Below are 16,512 nucleotides of genomic sequence, written 5' to 3' on the forward strand. Positions count from 1 at the left end.
TCACTTAGTCACAATCAAGGAAATCACTATTTTGATTTTTAGATTCTACATAGAAGTGAAAATATACAGCATTTCTCTTTCCCTGTCTGACTTTTTTCACTAAGCATAATGACCTCCAAGTCAATCCATGTTCTCAACAGTCAGGATTTTGTTCTTTTTAGAAAACTGAGAGGGCTTCTCTGGTGGCTTAGTGGTAAAGAATCTGCCTGTCATTGCAAGAGACCTGAGAGACCTGAGTTTGATGGGTCGAGAAGATCCCCTGGAGAAAGGAATGGAAACCGATTCCAGTATTCTTGCCTGGAGAATCCCATGCACACAGGAGCCTGGGCGGCTACAGTCCATGGGTCGCAAAAATGACTGAGTTGACTTAGCATGCATGTATTCAGCCTAATATGGTTAGTGGCACCATACTGGCTATCTCAGAGTATACTTCATCTTTTTATTTTGCCAACTAGCATTATTATTTTTTCATGGAAAGCATTTTATTTTAAATATAATGGTGTGCACATGTCAATCCCAAACTTCCCTCTATCTGTCCCTCACTCCTCCCCTCTGGTAACTCTAAGTTTGTTTTCTAAGTCTACAAGTCTGTTTCAGTCTTGTAAATAAGTTTACCCTTGTAAAATGTTACTGAATAAAGGGGTTTACTTTTATTCATTTTGTTTTATTTTAAACAGAATAATTTGAAGAGTCAACTGGCAAATTTTTTGTGCTTTATTGGAATTTTATAAAAAGTAGGGTGATCATGATAAACTACCTAGTATGAGCGATTGATTATAGCATCTCCCCAAAAGGTGAGATAGTTACAATAGAGTCCTAGAATAGCCAGGAGATCATTAAGAGGTGGTGGGACTTTTGAAGACGATACTGTAGTTCTTGGACTCCACTCCTCAACTCAGAGCTGCTGGGCTGCTTTGGAGGAGAAGGAGTGTCCATGAGGAACCCCTTTAACAAGAGATCTAGGTCCTTGATTTGTAAGACTCTGTGTGCTCAGAGGATGGGGCCAGGTCAGGGCTCAGCACGGTCTTGGTTTATGTTGAATTACTCATAGATAATGGGCTCGGTGGAGGGGTGCATGGGCCTCAGGGGAGTGGGAGTGAACCGTCTCTCGGAGAGGGTCCTGAGGTCCAAGTGAGCGTATATCACGTCTTCTGCTGCAGAGTCCTGAGAGGAGAGAGGTGAGAATGATGGACTGAGACGTGATCTTCAAAGGCTGGGGCATTGGGCATTGGAGGGGCTCAGACTATGGCAAGGGTTTGGGCTGGGAGGACTCACCTCACCATTCACTATTCTGGCTTCCATGGGCTCTCCTTCCATGATGGCAACATCTGAAAATGGAAGAGAGTCAAGGCTCTTCGGGGTGGAGGCAGTTATTCCAGACCTCCGTAACTTTGATAGTTACATCAAAGCCAGAAAAAGGCAGGGGTGTGCCCCAGGTTGCTGAGCCTGTCTACTCTACTAAATGAAAACAAAACAAAACAAAACATTCCATATACATGCCCAGTCATCATGGACTGTCTGAGGAACCTGTGCAAACCCACAGACCCATCCTATGTCTTCTGTTATGGACCATCCTCTTCTACATATCAGCAGATTCCCAAGATCATGTAGGGGAGAAAAATGGATGGTTGTAGTTGAAGGGAAGAACAGGGTTTGGAATGTCCCTGGCGGCCCAAGGATTAAGAGTCAACCTTCCAGTTCAGGGAATGTGGGTTCTATCCCTGGTGGGAGAACTGAGATCCCACATGCTTTGAAGAAAGTATCCTCGATGCTGCAAGTGCTGAGCCCATGACCTCTGGAGCCTTGAACTGCACCCCAGCACCACAATGAGGATCCCCCATGCTGCAGCCAAGACCTGATGCAGCCAAGAATAAATCAACACATAGTTTCATAAAAAGAACAGGGTTCCATGGGTCTCTGGAAGATGTTCCATCAGGGATTACAACAACGGAAGTCAGTTTTTAACCTACAGGAAGTGAACATGCCATTCTCTGCTATGAGCCCACCTGCCCCTGGGTCAGATGATGCTGAGCTCACCACCTTCAGACTTACGGTTTTGGGTAGAACACCAGTGACAGACAAGAGCAGCGAGGATGATGCTGGTAGAGGTGAAGGCTATGACAAGCCCAAGGACAATGTACCACGTGCTGGAGTGTGCTTGAGAAAGCTGTGCTTCTGCCAACAAGCAAACGGTAGAAGGTCTGGGTATTCATTGCACACGCTGTGCCCCAACACACTGGGTTTAATGTATCCTTGTGTCAAACTGTCAGCAGCTCTCAACCTGATCAGTTATGGTCTCCACTTCCCAGGAGGTACCAAAGCATCCAGGAGAGATGCTAGCAGTGGATGAAGTAAAGAGGCCATGCAAGACCAGCAGACGTCTGAACCAAGGTCCCCCAGGCACCGAAGCAGTTTTTCTCTGCTGCCCCATATGACATGGCATGGTGATTTTGCATGAATGGAGAACCTTTAATCCACAATACATTTCCCCCTCCATCCACATAGACCTGGAATGGAATCCTCAAGAAGATATGACACTTTTATTTCTGACCTGTGGAATGCTTAGTTCACAAAATACTAAGAGGAATAACACATATATAAGGTGCTCCCTAAAATTCTCTGCTTGCCCTGCCATCCATCCCCAAAGATCCTGGTGGAGGGAAGGTGAGTATCTCCCTTAAGCATGGGGTTATGTCACTCTGACCTGCTTTGTTCAATTTAGAAATTTTCAGTCACAGAGCATGAGCAGCTCAATGCCCTCTCTGGTTCTAGGCAGACCACGGTCTCAAATGCTGACATGACAGGGACATTGAGGAGCCCAAAGTCACAGAGCTGGGAGGAGGTAGAACCAACACTCACACAGGAACCCTCTGTCTTCTCAGAAATTTGCTGAGATAGGAGACCGTCTTGCTTACCTTCTGTGGTGTGTGGATCCAAGGTTGACGGGCAAGTACTCGTAGTGGATCCTAGGGGGAAAAAGACAGAAGGGGTGAACAAGTAAGCGTCCAAATACTGACTGAATGAGGACTACTCTTTCTGGAAGGTTGACTTCCTGCCTGTCCTTGACTCTGTCATCTCTCAGAGCCTTGATGGGGGAGGGCAGAGCTTCTGGTTCCTCCCCGTGAATGCATTGAGTAGAACCTCCATCCTGGAGAAGGGATGGTGGAAGGAGGCAGGAAGAATATGCCTGGTGAAAGACAGCTGTAAGCAAGAGACATTCTCTCTGCTACGGGAATGAGTATTTATGCTCCTTAATTGCTATATCACCTGTATGTCAGAGGTGCTTCTGGGAAAACATTAAGAGCAAGTGGCCAATGTAATCTCTGATCTTCCTGAATGAGCCCAGCCTCTCCTCCCCCTGGGTCTACCCTGACCCTTTTCTTTATTGCCTGGATAGACAGGACTGTGATGTGGAGCATCCATACAGGAAGTGGAAGAGAGTTGAGATGCCATCTACCATCTCTCTTCCTCTCTGGTTCTCATTGCCTCCATTTCTCCAGAAGCCCTAAGGTTGCCCTGACACAAGCATGGAGCCCTTGATATAGAGTTCATGATACAGTAAGCTGTTATGCAAAAACCCAAATGGGCTTTTTGCCCAGTGCAATCTCATTGTGTATATTGTAAAGCATGGGACTCTTCATGGGTTCTCCAGGCAAGAATACTGGAATGAGTTGCCATTTCCTCCTCCAGGGGACCATGTTTTGTCAGACTCTTCACTATGATCCGTCAGGCTTGGGTGTCCCTGCATGACTGGCTCATAGCTTCACTGAGGTACGAAGGCCCCTTCACCACTACAAGGCTGTGATCCATGTGGAGGAGATAGTGAAGGACAGAGGAGTCTGTTGTGCTGCAGGCCTCAGGGTGGCAAAGGGTTGGACAACATAGCGTCTGAACAGGAACAACAAAGCATGGGCCAGGAAGAGGTTGCTCACCTGTGACAGACAGGAACAGTGGGTCGCTGGAGTTTGACCACGAGTAGGGAGAGCGAGTGAAAGAGCCGTAACACCTGTAGACCCCGCTGTGGGCTGGGGTCCCAGGACCCAGAGGGAACTCTGCCTGGAGTGCTCTGCGGGGGCTCTGCCCTCCAGCGAGATGGCGTCCAAGGTTCACCCCCTCCCTGAGCAAATGGAACTGGTCAAAGGCACTCTCGGAGCTGCAGACCAAGGTCACATTCTCTCCTGACCTCACCATGGGGCCCCTCTGGGCTGAGAGAGAGGGTTTTTTGGACAGACCTGGAAGGAGGAGAGCTTGATCTTAAAGCACAAAGTAACTCTACTCCTAAGTAGAGGACTAAAGCCTGAAGTGTGCAACAAGAGCAGCACTGCAATGAGAAGGCCGCCCACCGCCAGGAGAGAAAGCCCCACAGTAAGGGGTACCCAGCACAGAGAGGGTGGGTTGATTTGGGAGAATGGCATTGAAACATGTATAATATCATATATGAAACGAGTCACCAGTCCAGGTTCGAATCTCGATACTGGATGCTTGGGGCTGGTGCACTGGGACGACCCAGAGGGATGGTATGGGGAGGGAGGAGGGAGGAGGCTACAGGGTGCGGAACACATGTATACCTGTGGTGGATTCATGTTGATATATGGCAAAACCAATACAATATTGTAAAGTTAAAAAAATAATAAATAAAAAAAGAAAACTTAGAAATAACTTTAAAAATGGAGTGTCATTTAAAATCCTTTTAAAAAATACATAATTTTTAAAATGGATTGTCATTTAATATTCTTTTTTAAAGAAAGAACATATGTATATGAATAACTGAATCACTCTGTTGTACAACAGGAATTAACAACATCTGAAATCAACTAGACTTCAACAAACATAAATAAGATAAAATAAATTATAAAAATCAACCAGATGTGCCATTTTCTTGAAATAAGCAGACTACTACTAAATAGACTACTAACTACTGCTGGGGACCATCAGCAAACATGGCATTGACCCAGAAGAAGAGATTATGGAGTGAAAATTGCCAGAATCTCATTAATCTTTGACCACCTCTTTCTTGAGGGCGTGTTCAGCGCTGCCCTGCCCACCCCCAAGGGCTGGAAGGGATGGTTTAGCGCGGATGGTTGGAGGGACCACTCCCTCCGCCCCTTTGTGCAGAAGGAGGCGTTAAACCGCGACGCTGAGCAATGTCAGGGTGTCAACCTCCATCACGATCACCCAGGGGCTGGACAGCAAGGGCGTCTGGTACCACAATGTGCTGCTGACAGAGGAAGGGAGCTCTGACATGAAAGCAGGAAACCAACCCCTTAACCAACCATCGTTGGCTGCCTGAGCGGGGAATTTCCTGGGTCCCTGCTCTGGTTCATTTTTCTCTATTGGTCGTTCTTTCATGTTCTTGGTCCTTCAGTCTGTCACCAGCTGTGTCTTCTTAGCACATGGCAGGGACTCGGTTCTCTTTTCCCTTCCGTGTTCACACCTCCTCTCTCTCTGGTTTGTTCCCTCTCCTGAGTTTGTGAGTGTCTCTGCACGCCTGTCATTCTCTCCCAGTACTGATGCTGGACTGGACACCAGACCTTCTGTGACACAGAGAGCAGAAGGGACGTATGGCCACACTCACCTGTGATCATGATGTCCACGGGGTCGCTGGGGGCTGACCACTCATAGGGGGATCTTCTGAGAGAGCCGTAGCATCTGTAGGTGCCGGCACTCGCCAAAGTCATGGGGCCAATGGAGAAGTCAGCTGGGGCATACCCACCAGTGAGCATCTCTCCATGTCTCTGGAAATGCCCTGTGCTGTTTTCATGGTGCAGGATAAACTTGTCAAACATCACCAGTGAGTGACAGTGGAGGGTCACATTCTGTCCCTGCTGCACGAGGGGCCCTGGGTGGGCTGAGATGGAGGGTTTTGTGAACACACCTAGGAACAAAAGGTTGTGAGCTTCAGTGAGTCACCCACCTTGGCCCTTCCGCTGACATCTGAAGGTGTAAAACTCCTCCCCATTTACCAGCGGAGCCAATTACCCTTCCTGTGTGTTTTGTTGCATTCTCTTTAGCCTTGTTCTTGGACTTTGGCTCATGTTTCTTTTTGTTCAAGACCTCTGCCTCCTCTGTGCTCATTCTAAGCTCTTTAGCTGTTGGATCTGCTCTCGGGTTCATGCATGCTTACTCAGTCACTTCAGTTGAGTCCGACTCTGTGCAACTCCATGGACTGTAGCCAGCCAGGCTCCTCTGCCCATGGGATTCTCCAGTTGAGAATACTGGAGTGGGTTACCATGCTCTCAGCTTCATCCCATCCCTAATATGCGTGGTGGCAGCTGGGGTGGGTCTGAGGATGCATACCCTGGCTCCCTTCACACTCATCTAGAATGTGGGCGCTGACTGCAGGACATTGGGGTGGAGGTGGAGAAAAGGGAACATTTTCCCATCTGTGTCCCCACCTCATGCCTCTGAGACATTCCTGGGACTTCTTCCTGGGGCTCCAGCTCCTTCAAATGGGATTATAGCTCCCTACCGGGTGGCAGGTGCTGGATCAGGGTCGTGCCCCATCCTCCCTGCTGGTAGGCAGTGGCAGCATCCTGTCTAACTCATGCCTAGGGAGGCTCCTCCTTCCTGCCTTGGGGCACCCCATCCCTCTATTCGACACCCTGAGTTTAAACTCTCAGAGTGGGTTCTCTTTCCCTGGTTTGGTCCTGGCTGGGGGTCCTGAGGAAGTCTTGCTCTGCATGGGCAAGTGGACCTAGGGTAGGATTGCCTGCAGGCACGGCTGTACTGGGCTGGGCTGGACCCCTCCTACCTGAGACCACAATCTGCAGGGGGTCACTGGGTGCAGACCAGTAGGCTTCAGAACATGTGTAGGACCCGGCATGTTCTCCGGTCACCGGGCCAAGGGTGAAGTTATTGAAATGATGTCCTTGGAGCTCAGGCAAACGCCTTTTCCCATCTCTTTTGAACAGTCTGAATCTCTTAAGTGGGGAATGGGAGTGACACTGAAGAGTCACAGTCTGTCCTAAGGGAACCACGGGGCTTGGCCAGGCAGACAAAGACAGCTTCTCATATTCACCTAGAAGAGAAGGAGACACGGCTTTGAGTAGAAAATGGGAACAGTCAGCTCTCCCCACAGCCCTTGTGGGTGGGCTTCCCCTTTAATTCTTTGAACTCTCCTCCCCTAAAGTGCATCACCCTGATGCTCAAGGACACCTGGGGCTTGGGGACAGACAGAGATACAGTCAATCCAGGATGGACATCATGGAAATTCTCAGGACATGAATCACTCCTTGGGTTGACAAAATGTTGAGAACCTTTCTCTCAAAACACAAAAAACCTGGGCTGTACAGTGGTTAGGACTTGGCACTTTCTCTGCCAAGGGCCCAGGTTGAAACCCTGATCAGGGAAAGATCTCACAAGCTGCATGATGAAGGCAAAATAAAATACCACAGAAAAATTGATGCATGGACAAGAAGCAAAAGGACTTCCCTGTTGCATTTGTTGTAGCTCAAAATGGTAAAGAATCTTCCTGCAAGGCAGGAGACCAGGGTTCAGTCCCTGAGATGGCAAGATCCCCTGGATAAGGAAATGGCAACCACCTCCATATTCTTGCCTGGAGAATCCTATGGACAGAGGAGCCTGGTGAGCTACAGTCCATGGGGTCAAAAGGAGTAGGACATGACTGACTAACACTAACACAACAAAGCAGTGAAAAAGCCACTAAACTAAAAAGAAGGAAGTAAACCTTGAACCTCGCTCCTTTGTTAACTAACCTACATCAAATGTGTGACAAGGTCCAAGTGGCCGTGCCTGATGACCAGACCCTTCCCTGGGGTCAGGTCTAGTGGGCGGTTCTGTAGATCCTGTTGTTAAGGGCCAGTTGGAGATGCCAGGAGCCAGCTTGTGGGGGAGGGTCTGTGGGCTGCAGCCTCTTGCTCCCCTCTCATGATAGAAATGGCACTCAGTGGGCCTAGCTCCCAGCTCCCAGACTTCACACTGTGCCTTCAGGTCCAGAGTCCAGAGCTGGACTAACCTCTGGGGAGAGCGAAGATGACTATCAAGGCCAATAGGAGGACCTGGGATCCACAGGACACACGGCTCTCGCTGTACTGACAGGGGTCTCACCCCGGCCCCCAGTGTCATCTGCATCAGCCCCAACTACTTTGCTCAACAGAGAAATAAGGGATGGGGAGGACTCACCCACAGCTGCCCAGTTCCTCAGACTCACATAGAATCCTAGAAGGAAAAGCATGTCAGAAATGGCTTGTCCTGATGGACCCCACGCTCCTTGCACCCTCATCCAGGGAACCTGGTCAGTGGTGTGAAGACCCCCTGGTTTCCACCATAACCCTCTCCGACTGTGTCTTTCTGGACTCACCGAGACTCAGGAGGCTGAGGAGTGTGGGGCACATGGCTCTGCTTCTGTGAGACAGGAGGCAGAACTGAGCAAAGCTGACAGAGGCACAGGATGCGGAAGCAGGCGGTGTTGTTGTTACAGTCAGCCTGGCTCATGTCACATGGGAAGATGGCCAGCCTTTTCTCACTCCAGGGATGGAAGTCTGACCTGAGCCGCATCACGGAGCATGCCTCATGACCCGATCGTCACTTTTTGTTTCCCTAAACACTATAAACCTAAGAGGATTCAGACAGATCTTACTGCCTTTAGGAAGTAGTAACGGTGATTCAGTGTATACCATGCAGGATGCTTTTCCCAAGCTCATGATAAATCTCATTAACCTTAACTCTTCAAAGAAGAGAAATCACATGTTCCCACCTCGTATGTCAGGCTCAGTTCAGGTTGCCAATTAAAGACTCATTAATACTTTTATTCTGCATTCTTTTTTTCCCCTATTTTTCCCTTTATTTTCTTTTATTTTTTAACTTTACAATATTGTATTGGTTTTGCCATATATCAACATGAATCTGGCACAGGTACACGTGTTCCCTATCCTGAACCCTCCTTCTCCCCAAACCATCCCGCTGGGTTATGGGAGGACCAGACATGCATATTATGGCTCTTTGAATATATGAAAAAATTCTATATTGTAATATATGTGATTAAGAAACTAACTGTGTTAGTTTCAGATGTACAACAAAGTGAATCAGTGATACATATACATGCATCTATTGCTTTTCAAATTCTTTTCCCACTTAAGTAGTTACAGAATATTATGTAGAATTCTCTGTTTTATACAGTAGGTCCCTGTGGTCATGCGTTTTTAATATAGCCTTGTGTATACGTCAGTCCCAAACTTCCAATCTAACCTCCCCCTGACACTATTCCCCTGGTAACCGTAAGTTCATTCTCTGTGAGTCTGTGTTGTAAATAAGTTCATTTTTTTAGATGTCACAAATAAATGATATCATGTGATATTTGTCTTTCTCTGACTCTTCTTCATCTGAAATTATTTCGTGACTGTGAGTGGAAACTTCGCACACACAACACTCTCTCTCTCTCTCTCTTCCTCCCTTTCCAATCCAAGGACCACACATGTACACAAAGATAATGTGTGTAAAGATGACTGTGGTGTTTTTTTGGGAGGGGGATTTGTTCTGCCTGAAAAGGTGGACAACCTTACTTCCTAGATACTCAAAGGTACACAAATATGTCAAGTAGAGACTTCCAAGCTCCAAAATGCTTGAGTGAGGAGCGTGTCCAGAACAATCAACTCCAAACTGGGGCAAAATGGCCCAGCTGTTTCAGGACTCCAAGGGCAGACATACACCCAGTTCAGCTGTTGTTCATAGACAGGAAAGAACCTCAGTAAGGGCAGCGATTCCACACCATTTTACTGGGGTTGGGGGTCATTAAGATTAGTGATGCTTTGTAAGTAATAAATCTGGTCTCCCCTTGATCATTATGTATGTAATGGAGTAACAGTACAGTCGCTTTTCTTAAAATTTCCTCTTATTTACTTAATATCATGTTTCAGAATTGGTCTGTATTTGTCATTTCAGTTTGTGCATTTTTACTGCCATTAATGTTTCATTGCAGATATAGAAACCACAAATTTTTAAAAATTAAAAAAAATTATTGTAGTATAGTTCATTTCTGCTGTATAGCACATTGATTCAGCTCGACATATATATTCTTTCCTTTATGATTTATGCCAGGATACTGAATAAAATTCCCTGTGCCATACTGTAGGACCTCATTCTTTATCCATTCTATGTATAAATAGATTTCATCTGCTAATCCCAAGCTCCCGGTCCTTCCCTCCTTGGCAACCACAAGCCTGTTCTGTATGTCTGTGCCTGTTCTCTATGTCTGTGAGTCTGTTCCTGTTTCATTGATATGTTCCTTTTAGATTCCACACATGGGTGATATCACAGAAAATTGTCTTTCTCTTTCTGTCTACTTCACTTAATATGTTAATCTCGAGGTTCATCCATGCTGCTGAAAATGGCATGATTTCATTTTTTTAATGTCTGAGTGGTATTCCATTCTCTGTCTGTATAAGCATATACATCTTCTTTATCCAATCATCTGTCAGTGGACAATTAGGCTGTTCCCATGTCTTGGCTATTGTAAGTTTTGCTGCTATAGGCATAGGGGTGCATGAGTCATTTCAAGGTATAGTTTTTTTCCAGATATATGCTTGGTACTGGAATTGTTGGATCATATGGAAACTCTGTTTTTACTTTTTTTGAGGAACTTCCATACTGTTTTCTGCAGTGGCTGCACCAGTTTCCACTCCCCCCAACAATGTAAGAGGGTTTCCCTCTTCTCCACACCCTCTCCACCATCTATTATTCGGCAACTGTCTAATGATGGCCATTCTGATCGGTATGAGGTGGTACTTCCTTGCAGTGTCGATTTGCCTTTCTCTATTAATGAGCAATGCTGAGCATCTCTTCATATGCCTGTTGGCCATCTGCGTATCTTCTTTTAAACCACAGATATCAATTGTGAGACTGACGTCTATGGATTTTCTCTAAAATGAACGACACCTCTGCCAATGTCTCATCAATGTGCTCTGAGTCCAACCTCACATTGTTTGTCAAGGGACAGAGTGATGAGGTCTTCAGGAAAGGAATAGTGACTTTATTGGAAAGCCAGCAGGCCAAGGAGATCATGAACTTGTGCCCCATAGAATCATCTTACCTGACTTAGATGGGCTTTTTGGGGAGTGAGAGGGATGGTCAAACAGTGTTTACTGAATGTAAAATAACCCTAGCCCATGGGGAAGAAAATTCCAAGAAAAGAGAACAATACACATTAAACACCCATGTGTGAACTCACACTTTCACACTTACACACACACACACACAGACACACACACACTAAAACAGGAGGAGGTGTTGCTGGTTGTTGCAGTGTTTTAATTAACTAGTTAATGGCTGTGCTGGGTCTTCGTCGCTGTGCACAGGCTTTCTCTAGTTGTGGGAAGTTGGACAGCTCTTTGCTGTGTGCAGGGTCTCTTATAGCTGTGGCTTCTCTTATTGTGGAGCACCCGATCTAGGCACATGGGCTTGAGGCCCACTGGCTTAACAGCCCCAAGGCATATGAAATCTTCTCAGTCCTGGGATCGGGCCCATGTCCCCCACATGGGCAGGCAGATTCCCAACCAGTGGACCAGCAGGGAAGCCCTGTTGCAAGCTTTTCCCCCCCTTAGTTTATTTATGTTTAATTAAAGGGCAATTACAATACTGTGATGGTTTCTGCCATACATCGACATGGATCAGCCATAGCTATACTTACATACCCTCCATTGTGGAAATCTTTTCATCCTGGAATCCTTTGTTCTCCAAGCTGTCCATGCAGATCTGGTCATTAAGCCCCTGACAATGCAAAAGGTTCTGTCTGTTCTGTCACTTTTTATCTCTATATGAATGGGAAAGTGTTATACCTTTTAAGTTCAGAGCCTTGAGAATAGTTTAGGCCCTCAGTCATGTCTGACTCTTTGTGATCCCATGGGCTGCAACCCACCAGACTCCTCTGTCCATGGGGGTTCTCCAGGCAAGAATGCTGGGGTGGGTTGCTATTTCCATCTCCAGGAGATCGTCCCAACTGAGGGATCGACTCAGGTCTCCTGTGTTGCAGGCAGAGTCTTTATCATCTGAGTCACCAGGAAAGCCCACCAGTAACATAATGTGATTCAATATTTCCTCCCACAATTAACATTGCCACTGTTTTCCATTTACTTTTATCATGGACATGGTGGGATTTTGGTATCATGCTTTCACTCTCAGTGTAGCATAACACTGATGTGGCATATACCATATGTTTAAAAATAGAAGAATCAATACAATGCTAGATTTCTAATGTTTTAAAAAATATGCAACAAACAAAAAAGATTTACTGTATAGCATGGAGAACTATAGTCAATATCTTGTAATAACCTAAAATGGAAAATAATTTGAAAAATAATGTATGTGTGCTTGTATAACTGAAAATCACCTTGCTGTGCACCTGAAACATTGTAAGCCAACTACACTTCAATAAAATATGTATATGATGAGATTAAAAAATGGAACCAGTAAAATAAATAAATTTTAAAACAAGATGAAAGAAAATGAAGTCACTCAGCCATGTCTGACTCTTTGCAACTCTATGGACTGTAGGCTGGCAGGCTCCAATGTTCATGGGATTTTGCAGATAAGAATACTGGAATGCATTGCCATTTCCTTCTCCAAATAATGCAGGCCAACTGCAGCATACTCCCTGATGGTCTGTGTACTCACTCTCACATTCCAACTCTGCCTAGGGTGTATTCACATGGGCACCCTGAGCTTTCCAAAAGAGTCTCAGCCCATATGGTGGGTTTGTGGGTGGTCCCTGGAAGGAAATCAGAGGCTGAGTCCCAGGACTTCCCCACCCCTCACTCCCCAGCTCAGCTCCTGAGCCCTTCCAGGTTTCACCAGCATCACTCTAGAATCCCAGTGCCCTGACCTTGCCCCCTACCACCTTCCTGGGACTCAAGTGAGATATGGGTCCCAGGAGACCCAGGAGGAATCACCTGCAGGGTTAGGGGTCCTCTGGCCCAGACTCAGCCCTGGAAGTGAAAGATTTGCCACTGAAAGCTTGGGCTAATTCTCTCCCCATCAGGATCCCTGGCCCCTCACGGTGTCTGAACCCTGAGGTTCCCGTGAACTGGGGGCAGGGTGGGCATCATGTGCCCTCCTGCAGTGCCCTCCCTGCTCTGCACAACTGGCCGAGGAGGAGAAGCTCAGAGAAGATGGAAGGCATGTCTACAGCTCTGAGTGCCCAGCTGCCCCCGTCCCTGCCCTGTACAGATGAGGAGACCACGGGGCCCTAGAGGACAAACAGGATGTGGTCCCTGGGGGGCTGCCGCCGCCCCTCAGGGTTCCCACGGCCATGGACTCACAACAGGGTGCAGCCCCTCCGTGGACCTGGCTCTGATGTCTCCAGGCAGGGCTCAGGAGGCATCTCAGCCCAGACATGAGGTCTCAGCTCTTTCTCTTTCTGCCTGGTCTAACCCCCTGCTCCAGAGGGTGGGACCCATGTTCTCTCTCTTAGTCAGCCCTGGACAGTTTGGCTCCAAATAAGACTCAGAACTTTATTTTCCCAGTCCCCTGCAGAAATGGAATTTACTTCTCATCTTTGATCAGTTCATAAATTATTGCAGAGCACCTACTGTGTACCAGGCATTGGTGCCACACAGCAGAAATACACCCAGGACCCAGGTAAACCCATGTTCTATAGTTGGCTGAAGAATTGAGATTCTGCAGAATGCAGGCATCAAATGCTAACATTCAATTATTTTTTTAAAAGAAGATATATAAGAATAACTGGGGTTCATGTCTACACTGTGAACATGCAGAAGAAGGAAGATTATGACATCTGGTCCCCGAACCTAAAGGCCAAAAGCAAATAAGGATAATTAGGGGAAAAAATGGAAACAGTGACAGTAGCAACACAGGAGCCCCAGAATGTCTTCACTTTAAGCGATCCTGACATTTCTTGGTAAAAGAGTTCTTGGGCGGTTTAGTTCTAAGCCAGGAGAGACATCGCACACAGAGAGCTCAGTGAGCAACTAAGGCTCCGTGGACCTTGATTTTCACCCCATTGGCCAGCTCAGTTCACACCGGGGTCCTCATGGTGTTATCCTCTTCAGCCCTCTGCTTGGTTGAGCCAAGCCACATTGTGCCAACAGTTGATAAATTAAAAGGCACAAGATTCTCAAATCCTTGGCTTTGGTGAAAAGAATTAAAAAAGACAAAACACACAAATATCAATGGATTAACACAACATGTTCAAAGCCTCCCTGGGCAAATGTTCTGTCTGCAGCCCTCAGTCATCTGGAGTGGAATATCCAGTAGAATTCTCTGTGATGAGGGGACTTTTTAAACATCTGCTCTGTCCAGCACCATGGCACCTGGCTGCATGATGCTCCTGAGCACTTGAAATGTGGTGGGTGTGACTGAAGAACTGAATGGTTTACTTCATATACATGTAGAGTCATTGTCTGTACGGTGTGGCTGGGTAACTACTTTATCGGCCAGTGTGGATCCAGACTGAGGGGGATCTTATTGTCCTGTTTGTACCCCTGGAACCCCAGCACACTTAGTGCCCACGACTGGAAAAGGGTTGAGGGGTCTTCCCCGATGGCTCAGTGGTAAAGAATCTGCCTGCCAATGCAAGAGACATGAGAGACATGGGTTCAATCCCTGGGTCAAGAAGATTCCCTCAAGAAGGGAATGGCAACCCACTCCAGGATTCTTGCCTGGAGAATCCCATGCACAGAGGAGCCTAGCGAGCTACACAACGTCATGGGTTCGCAAAGAGTCAGACATGACTGAATCGACTTAGCACACAGACACACAGCCTCCTGTGGCAAGTGGCACCACACTGGATATCTCAAACAGAATATACTTCATCTTTTTATTTGGCCAACTTGCATTGCTTTTATTATTGTTTCATGGAAAGCATTTTGTTTTAAATATAGCAGTGTGCACATGTCACTCTTAAACTTCCAATGTATCTCTCCCCTCATCCTTCCCCTCTGTAACTCTAAGTTTGTTCTCTAAGTCTACAAGTCTGTTTCTGTCTTGTAAACAAGTTCATTTTAGTAAGCTATTACTGAACAGAGGTTTTTTTAAATTGGCTTTATTTTATTTTAAACTGAATAGTTTGAAGACTCAACTTGCAAATTGTTATGCTTTACTGGAATTTTTGAAAAAGTAGGATGATCATGGTAACCTACCCAGTAAGTGCAATTGATTAGAATAACTTCCCCCAAAAGGTTAGATAGTTAAAATAGAGTGTTAGAATAGCCAGGGATTACTAAGAGCTGGTGGGATTTTTGAGGATGATCCTATAATTCTTGGACTCCACTCTTAACTTCAGAGCTTCGGGGCTGCTTTGGAGGAGGAGAAGGAGTGCCCATGGAGGAACCCCTTTAGAAAGAGATCTAGCTCTTCAATTTATAACACTCTGTGTGCTCAAAGGATGGGGCCAGGTCAGGGTCAGCATGATCTGGTTTACATCAAATTCCTCATAGATACTGGTCTCGGCGGAGAGGTGCATGGGGCTCAGGGGAGTGGGAGTGAGCAGTCTCTCAGAGAGGGTCCTGTGGTTCAAGTGGGCGAATATCACATCCTCTGCTGATGGGTCCTGAGAGGAAGGAGATGTGAATGATGGAATTAAATGTGATCTTCGAAGGCTGGGGCATTGGGCATTGGAGGGGCTCAGGCTATGGCAAGGGTTTGGGCGGGAGGACTCACCTCGCCATTCACTGTTCTGTCTTCTTTGGGCTCTCCTTCCATGATGACAGCATGTGCGAATGGAAGAGAATCAAGGCTCTTGGGGTTGGGGCGACTCTTCTAGACCTCCATATCTTTGGTGGGGACATCAAAGCCAAAAAAAAAAGCAGGGGTGTGCCCCAGGTTGCTGAGTCTGTCTACTCCACCTAATTAAAAAAATAAAAAAAGAAAAGCATTCCATATATAAGACCAGCCAGTGACGGACTCTCTCAGGAATCTGTGGAAACCCATGGAGCCCATCCTACATCTTCTGTTATGGACCATCCTCTAATGTGTATCAGCAGATTCCCAAGATCATAAAGTGGAGAAGAACAGATGCCTGTGGTTGAAGGGAAGAACAGGGCTTGGAATGTCCCAGCTGGCCTAGGGATTAAGGGTCAACCTTCCAGTGCAGAGAGTGTGGGTTCTATCCTGGGTGGGAGAACTGAGATCCCACATGCCTTGAAGCAACTATCCTCAATATTGCAACTGCTGAGCCCGTGAGCTCTGGAGCCTTGAACTGCACCCCAGCACCACAATGAGGATCCCCCATGCTGCAGCTGAGACCTGATTCAGCTAAGAATAAATTAACACATATTTTCATAAAAAGAATAGGGTTCCATGGTTCTCTGGAAGATGTTCATTCAGGGATTACAACAATGGAAATCAGTTTTTAACCTACAGGAAGTGAAAACGCCATTCTCTGCTATGAGCCCGACTGCCCCTGTGTTGCATGATGCTGTGCTTCCCTCCTTCAAACTTACGATTTTGTGTAGAACACCAGTGACAGTTTGACTAAAGCCCAAAGTGTGCCACAAGAGCAGCACTGCAATGAGAAGCCCGTCCACTGCCAGGAGAGAAAGC

At 46.7% G+C, this 16,512-nt stretch overlaps 1 protein-coding gene across 1 annotated transcript; it reads right to left on the minus strand.

Moving 5' to 3' along the window:
- Nucleotides 1–990: 990 nt before the first annotated feature.
- KIR3DL1 (killer cell immunoglobulin-like receptor, three domains, long cytoplasmic tail, 1) lies at nt 991–8,365 on the minus strand. Its single transcript, NM_181451.1, is given in 9 exon segments — nt 991–1,164; nt 1,276–1,328; nt 2,053–2,175; nt 2,916–2,966; nt 3,933–4,232; nt 5,576–5,875; nt 6,752–7,018; nt 8,143–8,178; nt 8,321–8,365. Coding segments are annotated over 9 exon segments (1,287 nt in total). The 5' UTR covers nt 8,355–8,365; the 3' UTR covers nt 991–1,041.
- Nucleotides 8,366–16,512: the final 8,147 nt, after the last annotated feature.

This window comes from Bos taurus, chromosome 18, assembly GCF_002263795.3.
Source record: "Bos taurus isolate L1 Dominette 01449 registration number 42190680 breed Hereford chromosome 18, ARS-UCD2.0, whole genome shotgun sequence".
Lineage (NCBI taxonomy): Eukaryota > Metazoa > Chordata > Mammalia > Artiodactyla > Bovidae > Bos > Bos taurus.